This window comes from Geotrypetes seraphini, chromosome 3, assembly GCF_902459505.1.
Source record: "Geotrypetes seraphini chromosome 3, aGeoSer1.1, whole genome shotgun sequence".
NCBI classification, from domain to species: domain Eukaryota; kingdom Metazoa; phylum Chordata; class Amphibia; order Gymnophiona; family Dermophiidae; genus Geotrypetes; species Geotrypetes seraphini.
In genome coordinates this window covers 96,421,694-96,447,890 of record NC_047086.1, presented here as the reverse complement: position 1 = coordinate 96,447,890, position 26,197 = coordinate 96,421,694, and the positions used below count along the sequence as shown (strand labels likewise).

The 26,197-nt window shown below is 42.6% G+C and overlaps 1 protein-coding gene across 1 annotated transcript in view; it reads left to right on the top strand.

Annotated features, from left to right (window-relative positions):
• Positions 1 to 26,197, top strand: part of NBAS (NBAS subunit of NRZ tethering complex) — an 852,905-nt gene that overhangs the window by 604,532 nt on the left and 222,176 nt on the right. Inside the window, exon 43 of the mRNA XM_033937554.1 lies at positions 24,496 to 24,714. Coding sequence (XP_033793445.1) covers positions 24,496 to 24,714 — 219 coding nt within the window. The remainder of the gene's footprint in view (positions 1 to 24,495; positions 24,715 to 26,197) is intronic.

Here is a 26,197-nt window from a genome sequence, read left to right as displayed (position 1 = left end):
AGGAAGCACTGGGGGCACTAAAGACATGGGAAGGGGCACTAAGGACATGGGAAGAAGACACTGGGGGCATTAAAGACATGGGAAGGAGGCATTGGGGGCACTAAAGACACGGGAAGGAGGCACTGGGGGCACTAAAGACATAGGAAGGGGCACTAAAGACATGGGAATGAGGCACTGGGGGCACTAAGGACATGGGAAGGAGGCACTGGGGGCACTAAGGACATGGGAAGGAGGCACTGGGGGCACTAAGGACATGGGAAGGAGGCACCAGGGGCACTAAGGACATGGGAAGGAGGCACCGGGGGCACTAAGGACATAGGAAGGAAAGAGGGAGGGAATAGAAAGGGACAATTCTTGGGCCTGAGTGCTGAAAGAAAGAAATGAAAGAAAGGATACACAGACAGAAGGAAACACAACCAGAGACTCATGAAATCACCAGACAGCAAAGGTAGGAAAAATGATTTTATTTTCAATTTAGTGATCAAAACGTGTCAGTTTTGAGAATTTATATCTGCTGTCTATATTTTGCACTATATTTGTCTATTTTTTCTATAGTTACTGAGGTGACCGAGCTTGCGGAGATGAGGCGGAAACAGGGTTTTTAAATTTTAGTCCTAGTAGTTTGCCAGTCCACAAAATAATTCTTTTATTTCTGCCGGTCCATGGGTGTAAAAAGGTTGAAAAAAACTGCTCTATATCACTTCATGCCTAAATTACTGCAACTTACTTCTCTCAAGTCTTCCACTAAATCATCTCTCTCCTCTTCAATCCATTCAAAATTCTACTGCATGACTTATCTTCCGCAAGTGTCATTATACTCATAACCCCTTTTCTTTAGTCACTTAATTGACTCCCTAGTCGTTTCCGCATACAGTTCAAACTCTTCATATTAACTTACAAGTGCATGCACTCTGTAGCTCCTCAGTATATCTCCTCTCTTATCTTTCCCTAATTCCTCTCTGGGAGCTCCATATATCAGCTGAGTCTTTCTTTTCTGTACCCTTTTCCTCTACTGCCAACTATAAACTCTGTACCTTCTATCTTGCTGCACCATTTCCTGGAATAGACTTCCTGAGTCTGTATGTCAAGCTCTGTCTCTGGCTGTATTCAAATCTAGGCTAAAAGCTCATCTGCTTGAGTCTGCTTTTAACAACTAACTGCTATTCTTATGCAAAGAACCCATGTGTGTTTTAACTATTCCCACCATAAACAATTCCTTAATCCCTTATTTATCTTGTTTCTTTGTTATCATTAGAGAGTAAGCTCAGTCAAGTAGGGACAGTCTCTTATGTATTTAGTTTGCAGTGCTGCATATGTCTTAGTACTATAGAAATGATAAGTAGTAGTGAGTTATTATTTTTAATATTAATATGGGAAGGAGACTTGGGAGTAACATCAGAAAATGTATCTCCACAATAAGGGTGGTGGGTTCATGGTAAGAACTCAACAAAACATCAAATAAGCACAGAGGATTCTTAGATGCAAGTTAGTAAAAGAGTATGGTTATTCATCAGAAGTAAAAGTAAGTTGTCTTGATGGTCTTTATTTACCATCCTTTTAAATATGCTTTTATTTTGCTTCCTGTAGTTTCTATTGCTCCTTTTCACTGGTGTACCTTAGTATCAGATTAAAACAAGCGAATAAATATTGTAGACAGCATTGTGAACGGCTTGTGGACAAATCTGTTCTTTTCTTTTTAATATCATTTGGCTAATAAGATCTCTAATGTCCACATACTCTTTTACCAGTGTCTTGCAGCAAGAGTGGTAATTTTAGGTAATTCAATTATAGTTAAGTTTTATTTCATTTTTTTAAGATATTAAAGCTCAAAACTTCAAAACCTCTGCTTATTCACTCTATTATGAAACAAAATAAGTCAGAATGTGTTTGTATTCATGAAAATCCCATATATTCATTACCTCAATACATGTACAATACTAATATACAGAATAAATGACTGCAGATAAAGATTGCAAGACCCATATGTTCTGCTCGATTTCATCCCTGGCATATAGTCTTAGACAATTTTCTCCCCGATTCTAAAAATGGGCAGCCAACTGCTGCTGCCTAACCAGCCAATCAGGATGTCTACTTGCCCAGGACTTTAACTCTGAACCCTTTCCATACGTATATAAAAGTGCTCAAATGCATTGTACAGCAGTAATACTATCTGAAACATAAGTCTATATTAATAACCAAGTTTGCAACTCCTCTCAACTGCCTCACTCTGTCGTCCAACTTTAACCCATATGTATGTATAAACAACCAAATCTGTAACTCCTCTGGTATGTTATACTCCTTGTACTGCATGACAAATCTATCTACTGTTAAACCAAAAGTATAACCTACTACTGCATGAAAAGTCTATCCATTATTCAACCAAAATTATAGCCTGTTAGGCTACTGCATGACAAAAGTATAGCCCGTTAGGCTACGGCATAACAAGACTGTCTATTGTTCAACCAAAAGTATAGCCTGTTACTGCATGAAAATAAAATCAGCTATCGCACGAAAATAAAAATCTGCTAACACACGAAAAAAATAAAAAAATTGTCAACTAACCTTACGCCACCAAACAAAATGACAATTTTCAACAAATTCCAGCTGTTAATAGTGGTACTGTACCTAATCTGCTCCAGATGCTGGGGCAACGATGAAAACCCCCCTCAACCAATTCCCACCCACCTCTCCCAAACCAGCTAAGCTGACCAAATCAGCAATTTCCCACCGACTTTTGCAAAACTGTCTAGAACAAGGCCCACTTCAAATCCCGGTGGTAAACAACACCTGCAAATCCTTCAAACCATACAGAAATAAGACCAAAAACAGAAACCTAAAAAAGCTAATATGTACTGAAACTTCCACCCCAACCAACTATGAAAACTTCAAAGATTCTATCTAAATATCCATTCCGTTAGAAATAAAGCACATATAATAAACGACTGGATAATGTAAACAAATCCAGACTTCCTGTTTCTAACAGAAACAGGGATGGTCTCTGACACTGACATTATCATGAAAGAAATTCTACCACAGGAATACAAAATACTCCCACTATCAAGAACCTGGAAAAAAAGGGGATTATCTTAAAATAATCTTTTGATTACAACAAGATAGATTCTAAAACATCGGAAAACCTAGAAATTCTAACTTGCAAGATCACCAATGCCCAACTAGAAGAGTCACTAATTGCGACATTATTTTATATCCCTCCCAAAAAATGGACAAATGCCAAAGAAGAATTTTTCAAATTCCTTACTGTAAACACCCTAAAAGGATCGTACAACCTACTATTGGGTGACATAAACACACACCTAGAGCTAGTGGGAAAACCAGAAGTGACTGAAATAGACGCCTTCTTAACATCGCTTGATTTCCCGATGCCAGACACATAGATAACACACGAGAAGGGGCATCAATTAGACATAATTACCTTTTCTCAAAAGGAAACCCCCGACCCAAAGATTCAATACTATACAAGGACCTGGGAAAAATGGTCAGACCACTATATAGGCAAGTTCGACCTACGCTGGCAAAAGAAGTCACCCTAACCTAAATACAGAAGTGAAAACAATAACCAGTCGTGGTATTATAAACCCAACTGGATTCTGGACTCATTACGAACTACAACCCATAACCGAGGAAATACAGGATTTCCCGAAAAGATGGGGAAAGTTCAGTAAGGAACTATTAGACCAATTGGCACCATACCAAATATACAAAAAGCAAGAGAGAGCGTTAAATGAATGGTTCGATTCACAACTATTAGCTTGCAAACATGAACTAAGAAAATTGGAGATAATCTGGAAAAAAAACAAAAAAAGAAGACAAGTCAAACTGGAAACAAAAAATGAAAAAATAAAAAACTCTGATCAAAGAATAACGTACAAAACACTACGTACAGAAAATAGGAACATCAAAAATAAATAGTAAAAAACAGTTCAAACTAGTAAAAACGATAACAGACTCTACTCGGATCCTGAAAAAGCACGAGTGCACTCCATCTGCTCAAACCTTAGCCAATTTCTTTAAAAATAAAATCACCGACCTAAGAGTAACAATACCTACTACCCCCAAAACCAACACCAAATTTTATTTTGGACCCCATGAACAAATGTCCAGAGCAGACATGCTCTGGGACCATTTCGAGTTCCCAAACTGGCATCAATTCTTAACTTTGTTCAATAAATACACCAAATCAAACTGCTTACTGGACGAATGTCCTCCTAAGATCATGAAAGTTGCTCCATCTGATTTTAAAAAGGAACTATTCACTTGGCTAACAACTACTCTTACTAACAGAACATTCAATGAGGACATGGTTCACATACTGATCACACCTATCCCCAAAGATCAGAAAAACTCAATAGCCCTGACATCCTACTACAGGCCTATAGCAAGCATCCCCCTATTCACTAAACTGGAAGGATTAGTCAACTTGGAACTAGTGAACTACCTAGATAAATTTAACATTCTCAGTGATCATCAATCAGGTTTCAGAAAAGGATACAGCACGGAAACAGTCATAGCTTCCATCCTAAACCACCTCTATGCTCTTTTCAACAAAGGTACAAGTGCTCTGATTTTACAACTAGATTTTAGTAGTGCGTTCGATCTAGTAGACCATGAAATAATGCTACTATGCCTAGACGCAATGGGAAACTCGGGAAAAGTAAAGAAATGGTTCCAGGAATTCCTAACAAACAGATCATACCGAGTGGCCAGCGACGGAAATTACTCAACCCCATGGAAAAATCCCTTGGGAGTTCCCCAAGGCTCCCCACTACCACCCACACTAGTCAACGTTTATATCTCATCCTTAGGCCATCTATTGCAAAAGTTAAACTTAAACTATTATATATATGCAGATGATATAACTATCTTAATCCCCTTAAATTACATATCACATAATGACTGAAATCGAAAAATGAACAACCGACTTCAAACTGAAACTAAACACAGAAAAGATAAGTCTTCCTGGCAAGCCCCAAAGACAAAATTACCAGAAAACCATAAAAATATCGGGAGTCACACTAGACACACACCTAACCATGGCTGATCACATGAACTTAGTGGTGAAGAAATGCTTTTGTACACTGTGGAAACTTAAGGACCGTTAAAAAATACTTTGACGCTACATCCTTTAGATTACTGGTACAGTCCCTGATCCTATCAATTCTGGACTACTGCAATATCATTTATCTAGGTATCCCAAAGAAAACAGTACAAAAATTAAGAATAGTGCAAAACACTGCAGTTCGCTTGATCTTCGGACTGAGGAAAAACAACCACATTAGCCCTTACTATTACTGCACTGGCTACCAATGGAGGCGCGAATACTGTTCAAGTTCACCTGTATTTGTTTCAAGCAAATCTGGGGACTAGCACCTTTTTACCTACTACCTCATTTCATATTACACAACCCTACACGACCAACCAGAAACCGTAACATATTTACATATCCAAAGATCACAAGCTGCAAATACAAATCTTTTCTGGACAGGTCCTTCATGTTCCATGCAGGCAAACAGCAGTCTTGGCTAGTAAATTACATTGGCGAAGACAGGCTGACCTATGGCGCATTCTGGAAAGCAATTAAAACCGTATTAGTTGACAAATTCATCTCCTAAACAGAAGCCTCACCACTTACCAACTTATACATTCCCTCTATCAACCTCGATGTAATATGCTGTCCTTTTATCTAATTCTTGTGTAATAAGTTGTACCCTCACTTCTTGCATTCTGTAATTTGCTGATTGTCCAGCCTTCTTTGATGTGAAACATCTAGAAGTCTTTTGACTGTGGCGGTATAGAGAAAAAAGTTGTTATTATTATTATTAATTTGTAACAAAACAACAAAGCAAGCGGTCCACCAAAGAATCCAATGTGGAAGAAAAGAAGATCGGCAGACAATAAGGAGATTCAAATCAGGTTTATTTATAGTGCTCCCAGGAACCATGCCTGATGCATTTCGCCAAACAAGGCTAGTTAATGGTAACAGAAAACCATGTATTTCGGGGCTGCTTTCCCACCCGACTGGATCAGAGACCGGCAAGCAGGCACCCCCGCAGGCTACCTACCTGATGTCAGTCAGCATCGGGAGGGGAGGTCCTCTCTCCCAATTCAAAATTGATCTTCAGCTGTGGTATGCAGCTCGCGGTCGCGTGATTGAAGGGGCGTGACTGAAGGGGCAGGTATTGCCCCTTTGGAGTCCCTTCAGAGCCACAAGGAGACACAGGCAAAAGGGGAAGAATAACAAATGTGAAAAAGGAAGGCGAAAGTTATACCATCAACCTCAGGAATAGGTCCGATGGATCGTCATCTGTATCTTATTCTTGTAACATCTTCGGGAGGTAAGACTGACCTTTACTCTCATTCTGCACACTCTCCTCTGGTGAACCATCATTTCCACTTCAACCAAACTTAAAAATACTAGAAGAAAAAAATTCCACTCCCAAGGAAGGAGAGGAATCAATTTCTTCCCATTTAACTGATATTGATTCGACATCAACATCATTGGAGAAATCTGGAACTGAATTAACTCCTGTCCAAAAGCCAGTAATTTCTGCAAATGAATCCTCTGTAGATAAATCTATTACCTTACAGGACGTTTGGACAGTAGTAAATAGAATAGAAAATTCTTTGCAGGGGACGGTTGTGAAACTGTCAATTCTCAACTGAAATCACTAATAAAGTAACAGAGCAAGAAGCTCAATTAAATTTAATGGGGAAAAGAGTTGATAAAGTAGACTCATCTGTCTCTGTGATTCAAGCATGCTTAACATCTAATCTAATATAATAAAACGCTAGACGCGCATGCGCACTGAGATCTGCATGATCTGAAATCCCTGATCTGTGAGATGTATGTCCATGGCTTTGCAGATGTGCGCATGCGCGAGTCCCCAGCCTTACTGCTTCCCAGCCGCAACCGTTGCACTCCCTGCTCTCCAGATCGCGGTGTACAGACCGCTAGGGCACTGGGAGCTAGGGAGAAAGCAAGGGCTCAGTGCGTCTTCGTCGTCGTCTTCGCTCTTCCCCCCCCCCCAATCCCCGTTGAGCCTCCCACTCGATTTTCTCTTCTCGCGGTCTGGCTGGCTACCTTAGTCCCTTGCCGCCACCCCCTTCCCTTCCCTCCAAGCACAGCCCTTCCCCAAAGCAGGCCCCTTTCCCTCTCCAGCTCCAGTTCCTCCCTGTCTCTCCATGGCCCCCCCCCAAGCACTGTAAACACGCTGCTTCGCGGCCTCTACTGCCCTGATTTGCCCTTCCGCGTCTCTGATGACGTCATCAGAGACATGGAAGAGCAAGTCGGGGCAGTAGAGGCCGCGAAGCAGCGTGTTTACAGTGCTGCGGCCGCTGCTGGAGCCAAGAGGTTTGTCGACCGTGGGAAGGGAAGGGGGTGGCGGCGGTGGCAAGGGACTAGGGGAGCTGGCCAGACTGCGAGAAGAGAAAATCGGGTGGGCCACGAAGAGACAGGGAGGAACTGGAGCGGAAGAGGGAAAGGGGCCTGCTTTGGGGGAGGGGTGTGCTTGGAGGCACACAGCTTTGCTTGGGGGGGGGGGCCATGGAGAGACAGGGAGGAACTGGAGCTGGAGAGGGAAAGGGGCCTGCTTTGGGGAAGGGCTGTGCTTGGAGGCAGACAGCTTTGCTTGGGGGGGGAGACAGAAGGGGGGCCACAGAGAGACAGGGAGGAACTGGAGCAGGAGAGGGAAAGGGGCCTGCTTTGGGGGAGGGGTGTGCTTGGAGGCAGACAGCTTTGCTTGGGGGGGAAACAAAATGGGGGGCCACGGAGAGACAGTCAGGGAGGAATTGGAGGGGTAAAGGGAAAGGGGTCTGCTTTGGGGGGAGGGGTGTGAGAATATATGCCTGCTGTCCCTGGATAACACCTGTTACGGTCGTCAAGCTTAAGCCCATCAAAACCAGGCTCAGAGAGAGACCTATATTCATCAGCCTCTAAGTCTCAAACCAATAAAGATCCATCAGAAAAATTTTACATGGTGTATAGGTCCTTGTGAATCCTCCCACCACCAGGATTTATTTGCTGTACCAGTACCCCCTGGTCATCCACACAGAGCCAGATCTCTCTCTCTCTCTCTCTTTATCGGTATATAAGTCCCCATAGACTCTTCCACTGCCGGACTTCATTCTTCGCTGTACCAGTCCCCCTGTCAGGACTGCACAGCCTGGCCATTCTACTCCGCTGTCCCCTTTCAGCAGTGGTTTTCAGGGTTTACTGGGAGTTATGCTGAAGCCAGCATTCCTCTTCCTGAGGGTCATCCAGCTCCTGAAGGAGTTCCTTGCTTTCTAAACTCTCTGCGCTGGGAGCTGTTCTTTTCATCACTGTCTTGAACGTTGAAGTGGGATAAAAACTGGAGGCTGGGCTCTACCTGGGATCTGAGAATCTCTGTAAATTCCTAGAAGAATCTTTGAGAGGTGGCTCCTGCTGAGGACTGCCAAAACTAAACTAAAACTAAACTAAACCTTAGGTTTGTATACCGCACCATCTCCATAAGCATAGAGCTCGGATGGTTTACAGGGTTAGGTTGAAAAGGAGCTACAATTTTATAGGAAAGGAGCTAGGAAGATAAAGAGGGACAGGGTACCAAAGAGCGGGAGGTGTTAGATTTTTGAAAAGAGCCAAGTTTTCAGGTGTTTGCGGAAGGATTGGAGGGAGCTTGAAATTCTGAGCGGGGATGTGAGGTTGTTCCAGAGTTTTGTGGTTCTAAAGGGGAGGGATGTTCCTAGTTTTCCTACACGGGATATACCTTTTGCAGAGGGGAATGATAGTTTAAGTTTTGGGGAGGATCTAGTGGAATTAGGGTTAGAGGAGTTACAGAAGAGTGGGATAACGGGAGGAAGGATGCCATGTAGGATCTTGAAAGCTAAACAGGCACATTTAAAGAGGACTCTGGAGTGAATTGGGAGCCAGTGAAGTTTGGACAGGAGTGGGGAGACGTGGTCGAACTTGCCTTTAGCGAAAATAAGCTTGGCCGTGGCGTTCTGGATTAGCTGAAGTCTATGGAGTTTGTTTTTAGTTAGGCTTAAATAGATGGAGTTGCAATAATCCAGTCTAGAGAGGATGGTGGATTGAACAAGGACAACGAAGTGAGAATGATGAAAGTACGATCTCACTTTCCTCAGCATATAAAGACTAAAGAAGCATTTTTTTACCAAGAAGTTGAGATGGTCATTGAAGGAGAGAGAGGAATCTATGATGATGCCAAGGACTTTGCTTGAAAACTCAAGCTGAAGAGTGGAGCCGGAAGATAATGGAATGGAGGTGGGTAAATGACCTAATATTGGGCCAACCCAAAGTAGTTTTGTTTTGGACTCGTTCAATTTAATTTGTACAGAATGTTCCCAGGATTGAAGGTTCATTATACATGCGGATATGTTCTCAGCGAGGTTAGTGAGGTTCGAGTCGGTCTCAAGGAGGATGAGGATATCGTCAGCATAGGTGTAGAGAGTTTCCAGGGGGGATAGATGAAGGAGTTTCAAAGAGGACATGTAAATATTGAAAAGGATAGGAGAGAGGGGTGAGCCTTGCGAGACTCCACATATCGGTTTCCAGGGAGGGGATGAGGTACCATTTATGTTAACGGTGTAGGAGCGTAAGCGTAGGAATTTCGAGAACCAGTCTAGGACTGTGGAACTTATGCCTATTTCAGAGAGTTGGAAGATTAGGATATCATGATAGACGACGTCGAAAGCTGCAGAGAGGTTGAATTGTAGAAGTACAGCGAATTTGTTGCGAGAATGAAGTTGTACCTTAGAGATTAGTGAGGCTAATAGGGATTCGGTGCTGAAGTGGGTCTGAAGACGAATTGGTGGCACCACTGAAATTAGCTCACCTGGAGCCACTAGAGGTTTGTGGTCTGCTGCCAGACAAATGAGTCAGTCAACGATCTGCCAAACTGATGATGCAATCCTCTAGCCCTGTTCACTAGGTGTGAGGTTTTCCAGGATTAGAATCTATGGCCCTGTATACCAGAGACTGGTGATTTCACAGCTGAGCTGAAGGAAGCCGCTTATCTACACCCTAAGATTAAGAAATGACCATCACTGAAGGAGCCCATTTAAGCAGCAGGAAGTGTGTTAATCAGTGATCATGAAGAGCCAGGTAGACACATCCTTGCTGTAACAACTCTTAATAGTCCTGCCCTGTGTTTACTTCTTCCCAGCAACTCATTACTCCATAATAGAGAGTTCTTCTCTATTGTGCTTTGTTCTGGTTCCTGCTTATGGGTTTTTTTCCCATGCCAGTTCCTGCTTATCTGCTGCCTTGGGCCTAGCTGCTTCATCTATTCTATACACTGCCCGGGGAGGTTCTGACACTAGGCTATTTCTCCACTCCGCTCAGTGAGAGATTTTTTTTTTTTTTTTGGGGGGGGGTTCTAATATATTTCTTACTTTTGCCTGGATTTGTATCTCATTACTGCTTCTGTGGAAGAATGTCTGTCCAGTTATATAATAGATTAAAAGAATGTTGGTGTAACCTATAGAGTGACCACAATTGCAACCCTAACAGAGGTTCAACTGTGTCAGGTTTTCAAGAAGATTCAGATACTCTCTGTGAAATAGTTATAATAATAAACCTAATTTCATTGAGCACAGAGTGGACAGATGTTTTAGAAAACAGCCTTGCTAGCTTTGGTGACTAAATTATAAAAAGAATTCTAATTTGTTAAATGTGTGAAAGTGATATTTATAAGCACAAAGAAATATGGCTCAGTCTTTTTATACTATTTTATTAAATAAAGGGGTTGTTAATCAGGGCAGCAGCTTATTTTTTTACTATTCTTTTCTTACATATATAATAAAAATGAAATAGACCTTGAGCTATTTGGAAGCACTAGATATAATAGTGAATTTCATTAATGAAACTGATTGGGTAAAAAAGCAAGATATCTGTTCACTGTCTAAAATTGAATAAACAATGTAGCAGTTTATCAGAGTGTAAAATTAGAATAGTAGCAGCTGGTCCTTCTTTTTTTAATAAGATCACATTCTTCTGTTCTCTTTTAATAGTTTTATTGGCCTTTAGAATTACCGGTATATGCACAGTAAAGTTAATTTTTCTTATTGCATCTTTTGTTTTATTTTAATGACCCAGGATATGAAACTGTGAGCAATTGACTAATGTAGTACTGAAGTCTTTATCTGCTGGTAAAAGTGGTTTTGTCACATTAAATAAATTTGCATGCCCTTTTACGCTAGTGGTTCTAGAAAAGGTTCAAAGAAGAGCGACCAAGATGGTAAAGGGGATGGAACTGCTCTCGTATGAGGAAAGACTAAAACAGTTAGGGCTCTTCAGCTTGGAAAAGAGATGGCTGAGGGGAGATATGATTGAAGTCTACAAACTCCTGGATATGATTGAAGTCTACAAACTCCTGAGTGGAGTAGAACGGGTACAAGTGGATCGATTTTTCACCCCATTAAAAATTACAAAGACTAGGGGACACTCGATGAAGTTATAGGGAGATACTTTTAAAACCAATAGGAGGAAATTGTTTTTTCACTCAGAGAATAGTTATGCTCTGGAATGCATTGCCAGAGGATGTGGTAAGATCAGATAGCATAGCTGGTTTTAAGAAAGGGTTGGACAAGTTCCTGTAGGAAAAGTCCCTAGTCTGTTATTGAGAAAGACATGGGGGAAGCCACTGCTTGCCCTGTATTGGTAGCATGGAATATTGCTACACCTTGGATTTTGACCAGGTACTAGTGACCTGGATTGGCCACCGTGAGAATGGGCTACTGGGCTTGATGGACCATTGGTCTGACCCAGTAAGGCTATTCTTTTGTTCTTAATTATATTTTGATTGAGACGTGGTTTGTGGATGACTGGAGATGATTTACCTCTTGTTTATAATATACATTTAGAAGGAAGAGTGTGGGGGTGGGGGGTAGGGCAGCAGTCATAATATTTTCATCAGAAACTGTCAAGAGGAAGAAAGGGAAGGGAATTTTTTATTTTCTTCTTAGCAAGTGGGAAGGGGAAATGGCTGATCAGATGTAGGTCTGTTTCTGCATTCCCTAGATTTGACTGGCCAGTTGAGGTGCTAATGTTTAAAATCCACACAAACCACCTCTAACTTTGGGGCCATTCTATTGAACCACAGGATCATTCCATGTCAGATGGTCCAATATTGAAAACCAACTTCACTTAACACCCTCCAAATTGAATAAACTTTTGTGCGGATGTTCCCTATAGCCTCAAATGAAATTATGTAAAATTTTTCTAATGGATCTCTATTGGTTTGAAACCTATAGGCTGTTGAATATAGGTCACTATTTGAATACTGTGCTCTGCGTAACACAAAATGGTAATTTGCCTAGTCTCTACAGCCCAACAAAGCTTTCAAGATAATTTAAATTTTGTGGATTAATACAACCCCTGGCACTAACTTCATGTGCAAAGTTTGAAATGTAACATTAGTTTTACCTCTCCTATTTTGAGCCAACAAAGTAAGCAATAATATTAAAAAAATAAATGTAATGCCTACATTGACTCCTCATTGTTCCTGACCTGTATTTTGATTCAAATCATAAGTGTGCAAGCCTTCATGGCACATGATGTGCACATAGGATTTATATTAAGAAGCTTTACAGCCAATTGGAAGCAAACATATAATTACACAAAGAAATTATGTTAGTGCTTTATACAAATTTTGCCCATTTCTGGGTGCAAATATCTCAACTGTACAACGTCCATTTTTTTAAATCTTTTATATCACTTGAAACAGCGTCTTTTTTTGCCACAAAAGCCATTCTGTTTCATATTTCACCCAGCCTAGCTTTGGCCAGGAGTTGGGTCTCAAATACATAGTAACATAGTAGTTGACAGCAGATAAAGACCCGAATGGTCCATCCCGTCTGCCCAACCTGATTCAATTTAATTTTTTAATTTTTTTTCTTAGCTATTTCTGGGCAAGAATCCAAAGCTCCATACTGTGCTTGGGTTCCGTTAAAACCTACTCCAAACCATCCCCCACCAAACAGCCATACACAGACACAGACCGTGCAAGTCTGCCCAGTACTGGCCTTAGTTCAATATTTACTATTATTTTCTGATTCTAGATCCTCTGTGTTCATCCCACGCTTCTTTGAACTCAGTCACAGTTTCACTCTCCATCACCTCTCTTGGGAGCGCATTCCAGGGATCCACCACCCTCTCCGTAAAGTAGAACTTCCTAACATTGCCTTTGAATCTACCACCCCTCAACCTCAAATTATGTCCTCTGGTTTTACCATTTTCCTTTCTCTGGAAAAGATTTTGTTCTACGTTAATACCCTTCAAGTATTTGAACGTCTGAATCATATCTCCCCTGTCCATCCTTTCCTCTAGGACAGTGATGGCTAACCTTTTTGAGCCCGAGTGCCCAAACTGCCGCACAAAACCAAAGAATTTCCTCAAAGTGCCAGCACGTCAATTAAACCTTAATAACAAGATTTTAGTATCTAAAAACTCTTTATAAAGTTGCCTGAACTATGTAACATCATTTTTAAAGGTTGGAATCTTTGTATTGTCAGAGAATCAATTTGATTCACAATCCTTTGGTTTTCATTTCAATTTATTGGCAATTTATAATGTTTTAATGATTTCATTCATGGGCCGAATACACACATACTTTTCTCTGTCGCCGCACTCTTTGACCAAAAGATTTGTAAGCCTGCAATCACGTCAAGGTAGACTCTTTCAGCAGCTCCCCTCCCTCCCCCTTACCTTTGTGGCCAAGTCAAAATGATCTACCAACAATAAAATTTTAAAACACAAAGCACGCTGTACACAGAGAAAATGTTAATTATCATTTATATTCCGCGGGTTTTCAAAGAGGTCAAGGCAGATGACTTTATGCAATGTCACCTCAGTAACAACTATACAAAAATAGACAAATATTCCCCCTCCCTTTTTACTAAACCGCGATAGCGGTTTTTAGCGCAGGGACCTGCGCTGAATGCCCCACACTGCTCTTGAAGCTCATAGGCTCCCTGTGCTAAAAAATGCTATTGCGGTTTAGTAAAAGGGGGCCATAGTGTAAAATATAGACAGCATATATAAATTCTCAAAACGGACACATTTTGATCACTAAATTGAAAATAAAATCATTTTCCTACCTTTGGTAATTTCATCAGTCTCTGGTTGCACTTTATTCTTCTGACTGTGCATCCAATATTTCTTCCCTTTTTTCAGCCTCCTGTATGCTTCCTCTCCTCCAGACCTCATTCCCTCCCCAAACTTTTTCTTTGTTTCACCCTGCCCCCTTCTCTCTTTTTCTCTCTCTCCATACCCCCTTTCATTCTGTATGTCTGTCTTTCTCTCTCTCTCCGTGCCCCATTTTTTTTTGTTTCACCTAGCCCTCTTTCTTTTTTTTTTTTCTGGCTCCCTGTCCCCCCCTTTCATTCTTTCTCCTTGCCCTCCCCTATGCCACCACCATTGGGAAAATGCTGCCACCGCCACTGGGGAATAGACTGCCACTGCCGCTATCGGGAACAGGCCGGCGCCGAGTTTGCCCTGCTTCTCTTCCCCGCGGGGCCGACCAACTCTCGCCACTCGACGTCAATTCTAACATCGGAGAGGACGTTCTGGGCCAGCCAGGCAGCGATTGGCTGGCCCAGAACGTCCTCTCTGACATCAGAATTGACGCGGGTGGCGAGAGTTGGTCGGCCCCACAGGGAAAAGCAGGGAGGACTTGGCACCGGCCTGTTCCTAATGGCGGCGGTGGCACTCAAGTGGCTAAAGAGACACAGTTTGCCAGCCTAGGGAGAACACTGGAGGGTGGCCAGCTGTGCACCCCCTTGGGGCGTAAAACCGGGGCAGACCGCCCCCACCCCCACCTTGGTATGCCACTGTCTGTACCTCACTCCCTCCCTATGACCAAAAATTCTCCTTTCTTCTATTCCCCGTGTACACAACCATCTCTTTCCCTCCCTTCCTCTCTCCCAAGTCCTTGCCTTCTGTGTCCAAAAACACATTCCCTCCCCCACCTCAGCATCTCTTTCCCTCCCTTCCTCTCTCCCAAGTCCATGCCTTCTGTGTCCAAAAACACATTCCCTCCCCCACCTCAGCATCTCTTTCCCTCCTTTCCTCTCTCCCAAGTTCATGCCTTCTGTGTGAAAAACCCCATTCCCTCCCCCACCTCAGCATCTCTTTCCCTCCCTTCCTCTCTCCCAAGTCCATGCCTTCTGTGTCCAAAAACCCATTCCCTCCCCCACCTCAGCATCTATTTCCCTCCCTTCCTCTCTCCCAAGTCCATGCCTTCTGTGTCCAAAAACCCATTCCCTCCCCCACCTCAGCATCTCTTTCCCTCCTTTCCTCTCTCCCAAGTTCATGCCTTCTATTTGCAAAAACCCATTCCTTCCCCCACCTCAGCATCTCTTTCCCTTCCTTCCTCTCTCCCAAGTCCATGCTTTCTGTGTGCAAAAACCCATTCCCTCCCCACCTCAGCATCTCTTTCCCTCCTTTCCTCTCTCCCAAGTTCATGCCTTCTGTTTGCAAAAACCCATTCCTTCCCCCACCTCAGCATCTCTTTCCCTCCCTTCCTCTCTCCCAAGTCCATGCCTTCTGTGTGCAAAAACCCATTCCCTCCCCCACCTCAGCATCTCTTTCCCTCCCTTCCTCTCTCCCAAGTTCATTCCTTGTGTCCAAAATGCACTCCCTCCCCCTTTTGTGTTCCCCATTTGCCTTTCTCAGCAAAATGTAGCTCGAGCCGCGTAGGCTTGTCTTCTATTTCCTGCCTGTCCCGCCGCGCACACATAGCCGACCAGAAGTCTTCCCCGACGTCAGCGCTGATGTCAGAGGGCGGGCTTTGCTTAAGCCCTCCCTCCGACGTCAGCGCTGACATCGGGGAAGATTTCCGATCGGCTGTGTGAGCGGCAGGGCAGTCGGAGTAGAAGACGAGCCTCGCGGCTCGAGTTATATTTAACCCCGCGGGTCCCCCATCGTCCCCGTTCAGCTCTCTCTCCTGTGCACCCCCTGGTAGTACTGCCCTGATGGCGGCCCTGCGCGTGCCAGCTGCAAGGCCTTCTCATGCCACAGTTGGCACACGTGCCATAGGTTCGCCATCGCTGCTCTAGGATATACATATTCAGGGCTTCCAGTCTCTCCTCATTTGTCTTCTGGCGCAAGCCTCCTATCATTTTTGTCACCCTCCTCTGGACTGCTTCAAGTCTTCTTATATCCTTCGCCAGATACGGTCTCCAAAACTGAACACAATACTTCAAGTGGGGCATTACCAATGACCTGTACAGGGGCATCAACACCTTCTTCTAAACTAAACTAAACTAAACCTTAAGTTTATATACCGCATCATCCCCACGGAAGTAGAGCTCGGCATGGTTTACAAGAACTTAAAATGAGAAAGGGTAGGAAAAGGTTTACATAAGTTTATAAATCGAGTGGGAAAGTAAGGGAAAAGAAATTACATGTTAGAGAAGAGCCAGGTTTTTAGTTGCTTGCGGAATAAATGGATGGAGCTCAGGTTCCGCAGCGGGATAGTGAGGTCATTCCAGAGACCTGTGATTTTGAAAAGAAGTGATTTTCCTAGTTTACCTGCATGGAAAATACCATGAAGGAAGGGGAAGGATAATTTTAATTTGTGGGCGGTTCTGGTGGAGTAGGGGTACGAGGAGTTAAAAGAAAGTGGGATTAGGGAAGGAAGGATGCCGTGAATAATCTTAAAAGCCAGGCAAGAGCATTTGAATTGGACTCTGGAGATCACTGGGAGCCAGTGAAGATTGGCCAGGAGTGGGGAGACGTAGTCAGATTTACGTTTTGCAAAAATCAGCTTGGCTGCTGTGTTCTGAATAAGCTGGAGTCTTTGGAGGCTTTTTTTTGTTAAGCAAAGGTAAATGGCATTACAATAGTCAAGTTTGGAGAGGATGATGGATTGGACAAGGATGGCGAAATGATTTTGGTGGAAGAATGGTCTTGCTTTCCTTAGCATGTGGAGGCTGAAAAAGCATGATTTTGTCAAGGAGTTGAGGTGGTCATTGAGAGAGAAAGAGGAATCGATAATGATGCCGAGGACCTTGCTTGAGAACTCAAGGTGTAAGGCAGAGCCTGAGGGCAATGCGAAGAGGGTGGGCAAGTGTTCTAACTTTGGGCCAAGCCAGAGTAATTTTGTTTTTGATTCATTTAGTTTCATCTGTACCGAGAGGGACCAGGAGTGGAGTCTCCTTATGCAGGATGTTATGTTGTTGTGGAGGTTAGTGAGGTTTTGGTCTGTTTCAAGAAGGACAAGGATATCGTCGGCGTATGTGTATATTGTTTCAAAGGGGGAAAGCTGGAAGAGCTTCAATGAGGACATATAGATATTAAAAAGGATAGGGGAAAGGGGTGATCCCTGGGGGACCCCGCAAGAAGGAGACCAAGGAGTGGACATGGTGCCATTAGAGTTGACAGTGTAGGAGCGAGAGCGAAGGAAATTTGAAAACCAGTTAAGAACAGTGGAATCAATTCCTATCTCGGAAAGTTGATAAAGTAGTATGTCGTGGTGGACGACATCGAAAGCAGCAGAAAGGTCAAATTGTAACAGAACAGAGAACTTGTTTCGAGAATGTAGTTGTTGCACCTTTGATATTAAGGAGACAAGGAGGGACTCGGTGCTGAAGCTGGGTCTAAAGCCATGTTGATAGGGGAAGAGAATGGAGAATCTCTCTAGATAAGAAGATAGCTGGGTAGCGACTATGGACTCAAGCAGTTTGGTTAGGAGGGGGATATTTGCTATGGGGCAGTAGTTCGATGGTGAGGAGGGGTCGAGATCAGCTTTTTTCAATAGAGGGGATAGGGCAATGTGTCCCATTTCTGTAGAGAACAGGCCAGATAGTAGGGCAGTGTTTACAAGATTGGTGAGGGAGGAGATGGCCTGCGCAGGAATGTTATCGTAAAGGTAGGATGGGAAAGGGTCTAGGATACATTTGCATGATTTCAATTTGTGACAGAGTTTAGAGATCTGGGATTCGGAGGCTATTTCGAAGGCAGTCCAGGATCTATCAGCAGGGATAGGGTTGGAGTCGTTGGGAGGTAGGGAGTTGTAGGAGATAGTTGGGGGGAAAGAGCTCCTTATGGTAATTATCTTATCGTTAAAAAATTTGGCTAGGTCGTTAGCAGATGGTAAAGAGAGGGGGGAGGTGGAGTCGTTTTTTGAGGTTAGACTACGCCAGATGTTGAACAGTGTACTAGTTTGGTTTTTTGATCTGGTGATTTTGTCACCATAGAAATTTTTTCTTGCTTTTGTCAATACCGTGTTGTAGAACTTGATATTGTTTCTCCAGGATTGTCTGTCAGAAGGGGATTTCGATTTTTTCCATTTACGCTCCAGTGCTCGACATTTCTGCTTCAATTCCCTATGATATGGAAGGTACCAGGGAGCTTTGCGAGAGTGGGAGATAGGTTTAGTACAGAGGGGAGCAAGAGCGTGGTAAGTGGATTCGGAGAGGGTTACCCAGTTGTGCCAGTTGGAGTCAGGGTCGGTGTGGTCAGGAGAAGGAGGTAGTTGGTTGAGAAATTGGGACCAGAATGTTCACTCGTGATTTTTTTGCGATAGGTGATATAGTTTGTGACCCGGGGAGGAGTGCCCAGATGGGACATGAAAATGGGAAGGCAGACGGAGCCAAGAAGGTGATCAGACCAGGGGACATGTTCCCAACGCGCTTCTTGAACAGAAGTTTTGTGTTCCGTCAGATCGAGGAAGCTGATGATATCTTCCTTCTACTGGCTACGCCTCTCTTTATACAGCCCAGCATCCTGGCAGCAGCCACTGCCTTGTCACACTAGTTTTTCACCTTTAGATCTTCAGACACTATCACCCCAAGTTCCCTCTCCCCGTTCGAGCATATCAGCTTCTCACCTCCCAGCATATACGGTTCCTTCCGATTATTAATCCCCAAATGTATTACTCTGCATTTCTTTGCATTGAATTTTAGTTGCCAGGCATTAGACCATTCCTTTAACTTTTGCAGATCCCTTTTCATATTTTCCACTCCCTCTTCGGTGTCTACTCTGTTACAAATCTTGTTATCATCTGCAAAAAGGCACACTTTTCCTTCTAACCCTTCAGCAATGTCACTCACAAACATATTGAACAGGATCGGCCCCAGCACCGAACCCTGAGGGACTCCACTACTCACCTTTCCTTCTTCCGAGCAACTTCCATTAACCACCACCCTCTGGCGTCTGTCCGACAGCCAGTTTCTGACCCAGTTCACCACTTTGGGTCCTAACTTCAGCCCTTCAAGTTTGTTCAACAATCTCCTATGAGGAACTGTATGAAAGGCTTTGCTGAAATCTAAGTAAATTACATCTAGCATATGTCCTTGATCCAGCTCTCTGGTCACCCAATCAAAAAATTCAATCAGGTTCGTTTGGCACGATTTAACTTTTGTAAAGCTATGTTGCCTCGGATCCTGTAACCCATTAGATTCAAGGAAGCACACTATCCTTTCTTTCAGCAACACTTCCATTATTTTTCCAACAACTGAAGTGAGGCTCACCAGCCTGTAGTTTCCTGCTTCATCCCTGTGACCACTTTTGTGAATAGGGACCACATCCGCTCTCCTCCAATCCCCAGGAACCACTCCCGTCTCCAGAGATTTGTTGAACAAGTCTTTAATAGGACTCGCCAGAACCTCTCTGAGTTCCCATAGTATCCTGGGATGGATCCCATCTGGTCCCATTGCTTTGTCCACCTTCAGTTTTTCAAGTTGCTCATAAACACTCTCCTCCGTGAACGGCGCAGAATCCACTCCATTTTCTTGTGTAACTTTGCCAGACAATCTCGGTCCTTCTTTAGGATTTTCTTCTGTGAACACAGAACAGAAGTATTTGTTTAGCATATTTGCTTTTTCCTCATCACTCTCCACATATCGGTTCCCAGCATCTTTTAGTTTAGCAATTCCATTTTTCATCTTCCTTCTTTCACTAATATATCAGAAAAAAATTTTTCTCACCCTTTTTTACATTTTTAGACATTTGTTCTTCCGCCTGTGCTTTCGCCAGACGTATCTCTCTCTTGGCTTCTTTCAGGTTCACCCTGTAGTCCTTTTTGCACTTCTCTTCTTGTTTTTTTTTTATATTTCACGAACGCTAACTGTTTCGCCTTTATTTTCTCCGCTACTAGTTTGGAGAACCATATCGGCTTCCTTTTTCTCTTGTTTTTATTGATTTTCTTCACATAAAGGTCTGTAGCCATTTTTATCGCTCCTTTCAGCTTAGACCACTGTCTTTCCACTTCTCTTATGTCCTTCCATCCTAGCAGCTCTTTCTTCAGGTACTCTCCCATTGCATTAAAGTCTGTACGTTTGAAATCTAGGACTTTAAGTATCGTGCAGCCGCGCTCCACTTTAGCCGTTATATCAAACTAAACTGTTTGATGATCGCTACTTCCCAGTTGAGCACCCACTCGAACATTAGAGATACTCTCTCCATTTGTGAGGACCAGATCCAATATCGCTTTTTCCCTCGTGGGTTCCGTCACCATTTGTCTGAGCAGAGCCTCTTGAAACATTTTCTAACACCTATTTTGTAGGCAGTAAAGACTCGCATTCAGTTTTTTAAAATTCATTTTAAGACACTGAATTTTTACTTATGTTCAAAGCTGGCGTAAAGATACATTGTTGAAGTGGAGTATTATCTGAGGTGACATGCAGCACTTCACCTCAAATCACCAAAGGCCCCTTTCTCCCCCTCCAATCCCCAAATTGTCCCAAGTGCAATATAAACTAATTAAAATTTTGGTTAAGCATGCTTATATGCAAACAAAGGATAATTTTAAGACCTAGTGAGAGACTGTGGGCCTGCAGGGCAATTTCTAAAGCACAGTGCCTTGTGAAGTTAGCCCTTTTAAATTCATCTAGCAAGCAAGTACAGAGCATGCAAAGCAAACTTGCAAAACGAAGACATTGGGATTTGAAAATGAGCACTTGTTTTCTCTTTTTTAAAAAAAAAAAAAAAGAATATTTTAATTGCACTACATCAGGAAATATTCTTTATTATTCAGGCAGTGAAGTAGTAATAGTTGTGTCCTTCAAATACTACATATGAAACATAGAAATGTGATGGCAGATAAAGGCCAAATAGCCCATCTACAGTAACCATTATCTCTATCTCTCTCTGAGAGATCCCTTGTGCCTATCCCAGGCCCTCTTGAATTCAGACACAGTCTCTGTCTCCACCACCTTGTCCGGGAGACTGTTCCATGCATCTACCACTCTTTCTGTACAAAACTATTTCCTTAGATTACTCCAGAGCCTATCACCTCTGAACGTCATCTTATGCCCTCTTATTCCAAAGCTTCCTTTCAAATGAAAGAGACTCAACTCATGCACATTTACATTACGTAGGTATTTAAACATCTCTATCATATCTCCCCTCTCCCGCCTTTCCTCCAGAATATACATATTGAGATCTTTGTCTGTCCCTATACTCCTTATGATAAAGACCACACATCATTTTTGTAGCCGTCCTCTGGACGGACTCCATCCATATTATATCTTTTTGAAGGTACGGCCTCTAGAATTGCACACAATAGTCTAAATGAGGTCTCACCAAAGTCTTATGCAGTGGCATCAATACCTCCTTTTTCCTACTAGCCATACCTCTCCCTATACAACCTAGCATCCTTCTAGATTTTGCCGTCACCTTTTCAACCTATTTGGCCACCTTAAAATCATCACATGAAATCACACCCAAGTCCGGCTCTTCTCTGATGCACATAAGTTTTTCACCCCCTAAACTATATCGTTCCTTTGGGTTTTTGCAGCCCAAATGCATGACTTTGCATTTCTTAGCATTAAATTTTAGCTGCCAAATTTCAGAACAATCTTCAAGCTTTGCCACATCTTTCTTCATGTTATTCACACCATCCGGCACTACATTATACAAGCAATTTTGAAAGAGGTTTTCTTCAGCTAAACTGGGATTTATCCACAGACCAATTTCATTTTGAAAATGTCCTCTTCACTTTTCCACTTAACTGTACACAGCTTTTTTTCCCCAATCATCAAAAGAGGCAGGGCTGAGATGGGCCTGCAGATGTAAGCACAGAGATTTATTTTGTATTCCTTCTACCTGCTTTATAATAGGTGCACCCAAGCCCCTCCCAACTCCACTTCTTTTTTCGCTGTAGGGAAATATATCTTCATTGAGGAGAATCCCTTTGAAAATTCTTCCATAAAATGCCAACTCATAACCAGCACCAGTATAGCTGCTAGTTTTTGAAGAAATCTTTTCATTACCTGTTCTAAATATCGTGTTTCCCCGAAAATAAGACACGGTTATATATTAATTTTGGGCCCAAAAAAGCACTAGGTCTTATTTTCGGGAAGGTCTTATTATTTTCATGTACAATGATCATCTCTCCCTTCCTCTCCTCTTTCCTATTTCCTTTCTCTCCCCCACATGTGCAGCATCTTTCCTCCCCTCTCACCCATCCCCTTGTGCAGTATCTTTCTATCCCTCCCATCCCTTGCGCAATAGAACCCTTGCAGCTTCTTTTCCTCCCTCCCATCCCTTGCAGCTTCTATCCCTCCCTCCCATCCCTTGTTCAGCAGAAATCTTTCAGCTTCTATCCCTACTTTCCTCCCATCCCCCTGTGTAGCATCTTTCTATCCCCCCTGCCGACCCATCTCTCCCTCCCATCCGAAATGCGAGACAGAAATAAATACCTTATATCAAACCGGCAGCAGTCTAGACAGGCTGCTTTGCGGCCTTCCATTGCCCGGAGTTCCTCTACCGTGTTGCTGATTGCATCATCAGCAATGCAGCAGAAGAGCCCCGGGCGGTAGAAGGCCATGAAGCAACCTGTCTAGATTGCTGCTAACGCTGCCAGTTTGTTATAAGGTATTTATTTCGGTCTTGCGGTTCGGATGGAAGGGAGAGATAGGTCGGGGTGGGAGTTGCCGGCGACCAGGGCTGTGGAGTCGGAGTCGAGGAGTCGGAGTTGGAGGAAATTTTGGGTACCTGGAGTCGGAGTCGGAGTCAGAAGTACAAAAAACTGAGGAGTCGGAGTCGGAACATTTATCTACCGACTCCATTTTTGAACTTGGCATATCAATCACGAGCGATTCTTTCAGCTGTAGCACCCACTATATACACAGCACAAATGTTGCGAGCAGCTTCTGCGGCCTTAGAACCTTGATTAAAAGCAAAAAGAAGGTGGATTTGAAAATGCTCATTTCTCTCAACTTGACATTCCATTTTAACGATCTGAAAATTAACCAGTGCTGTGGAGTCGGAGTCGAGGAGTCAGAGTCGGAGGAAATTTCAAGTACCTGGAGTCAGAGTCTGAAGTACAAAAAACTGAGGAGTCGGAGTCGGAACATTTATCTACCGACTCCACAGCCCTGCCGGCGACTGGGGCTTATATTAAGTCCTACTCTGAAAATCATGCTAGGGCTTATTTTTGGGGTAGGTCTTATTTTCGGGGAAACATGGTAGTTGGATGCTATCTGTATTTTAAGTTGAAAAACTAATTGGCTGTTTCATGGAACATCTGTATTTGTTTTCAATTTCTTCCATGTCTTGGAATTTTCTGGTCTCTTTACATGCACCAAAATAATAATATAGTACCCCAATGTGTGACAAAGTCTTCTTGAGCCAATTGCAATGTCATCCTTTGTATAACTTAGCAATCCTGCTTATATGAGAACTGGAATTGCACAGTTCACTTTGGGTTGATTTTCAAAGCACCAAGTTCCTTAGGTTACGATGGGGCTCATTTTTCAACGCACTTAGACACATGAAGTACTATAGGTTATTATGATGCTTTATGTTTTTAAGTACTTTGAAAATAAGCCCCTATGTAACTTTGAAAGTCTGAGTGCTTTGGAAAATGTTATATGTTATTTAAAAATGTTATATGTTATTTTTCTTTTAAGTACCATTATTGTACATCATCTCAACAAAATAGAAAATATTTTGAGATGCTATAGAAAGTGATTGTTATAGATTTGATGTTTTATTTTAAAATACTGGCGACCATGATAATATGGATTAGGACATGGTTGATTAATTGCCTTATATGCTTTATTGTTCTCTATATGGAGTTTGTATTTTTGTGGTCATTCATGAATATTTGTTATTAATGTATTGTAACGAATAATCAAATAAATAAAGAATTTAAAAAAAAAGTGATTTGTTGGGAAGGGATTTTGTTTTTATGATTGTTAATGCTGTATTTCATGTCATCCATTTCTTATTTAAATCTATGTTATATGTGTCTCTGGCCCCATCAGGTCATAGCATTTTCCACAGAATTTATTAATGGATAAGTTTCAAAATGATTTATTTGGCTTAACTAAGGTTTACCTGCCAAATAACCCCCACTTACAGGGAAATGAAGAGAATCTGATGTCTTTAAAAATAAGAAAATGATGTTCATCTGGTGAATAATTTACATGTGAATATTTTTGTAAGGTGGAGGACAGGGAGCCTAAGAAATAGGGATATTAAACAATGAAGTTGTCACAGTATTCTTTTTTCTTCTTTTTCTTTTATTGTAGCTGACAGTAGATGCCCGTATAGTAATGAGTAAGAAAGCTCTAAGAGCAGTTACTCAGATCATTGAGAAGTCAAAGAAAAAAACCTCTGATGATGATACACAAGTGACTGAAAATTCCACAGTCACTTATGAGGACGCTTTGAATCATCTGCAGCAGTCTCTTGCTCATCTGCAAACACTCTGTCATAGCTTTATCACGTACTTGAAAAACATTAATCAGGTAATGAGATATTTTTTTTTAGGGGGTGGTTTACAAGTAGGCTTAAAATGTCTTCCTGTGGTGATTATGGCTTTTTTCTCTAGCATTGTCTTCCACTCTTAAATAAACTTCAAGTTACCAAGTAGTGCAGACCTTTAAATGCAGTGTTATGTATCTGACTTAGGGCTAGATTCACTAAACCTTCTGATCCTGTACCGATGATCGCAAAACTAGTTTTACTGGTTTTGCGATCGTTCCCTGACCTGATTAACTAAATTGCTATACTATCAATCTCTGATCTGATCCTCCCATGCAAAATAGCCAAGCGATTGATTCACATCTCACCGGTTTGGACCCCCCTGGTGGCACCTGTAGTCGTGAGCAGGGTTCCCCTCCTGCTCCTGAAGCCAGCTCTTGCGTAATTTTGGCCTAGATTCTATATAGGAGGTGGCTCCAGAACGGAAGCTTACGACATTCTTTCAGGAGTGAATCTGGCGGGCTCTTCAGCAACGGTTTTAGTTTGGGTGGGAACCGCCACCATTTTGGATTAAGCCCTCACTTTTATGCCACCATGGTAACTCGCAAAATAGATACAATTAATAGATGTAAGTAGGGGAGCTGGTACAATATAAGGGGTTAGGAGGGAGGGAGGGAGGAGAAAGGAGATCTAGGGGGCAAGGGTAGGGTAGGGGTCTTGGGCTACAAATCAGTTAAATAGATTTGTTTTTAATAATTTTCTGTAGTTTAGGCTTTGGCTAGACTAGGAGGAAGATGGATGTCAGCTCAGTCCATTTTACTGATGTGGCCCAAAGTGACCATGATGGGAAGGCCCTTCCTCCTGGGGAAGATGCCTCAGTTATACAAATTTTTCATAGTGATGAGGTAGCTGAGTTAATTTCCCAGGTGTTATCCATTCTTAAGTTTGATATGGAGGTAGCCTCGGACAGGAGGTCCATGCAAGTAGACAGTAGACCCTTTGGTGAAGGGTATTAGGCATCTGCCCAAGTCCTTTCCTATCAACCAGGACCTTGGGGACATGGTTCAAATGGAATGGGCATTCCCTGATTCCTCTTGCAATGGTCAAACTTTATACTATTCCTGTGGAGGATAGAGAGACTGAAGCCTTTTTGGGGAGGAGTTGGATAAGATGGTGCATAGTCTTGGTGAGGTCATTGCCTCTGGCGTCCATCTCATCATATCTCGGGTATTAAGATCAAACACTATGACTCTGATCTGTCTCAGCAATCTTCTTCAGACTACTAAGAATTACGGCATCCCTTCAGCCCTTCTCCTCTTCCACACAGAACGTTACCACCAGAAAGTTGTCTTTTACCAAATTTATAAGACATATGGGTCTATGGAGTCTGAATCTGAGCTTAGAGCTGAACTTACAGATGCTCTAGATTATGAAGAATGGCCAAAAGACTTCTTCAAGCTTCCATTCTATAACTTAATGAAGGAAACCATGCTTACAAAAACTTGGAGATACCTTTATTGTTTCTGG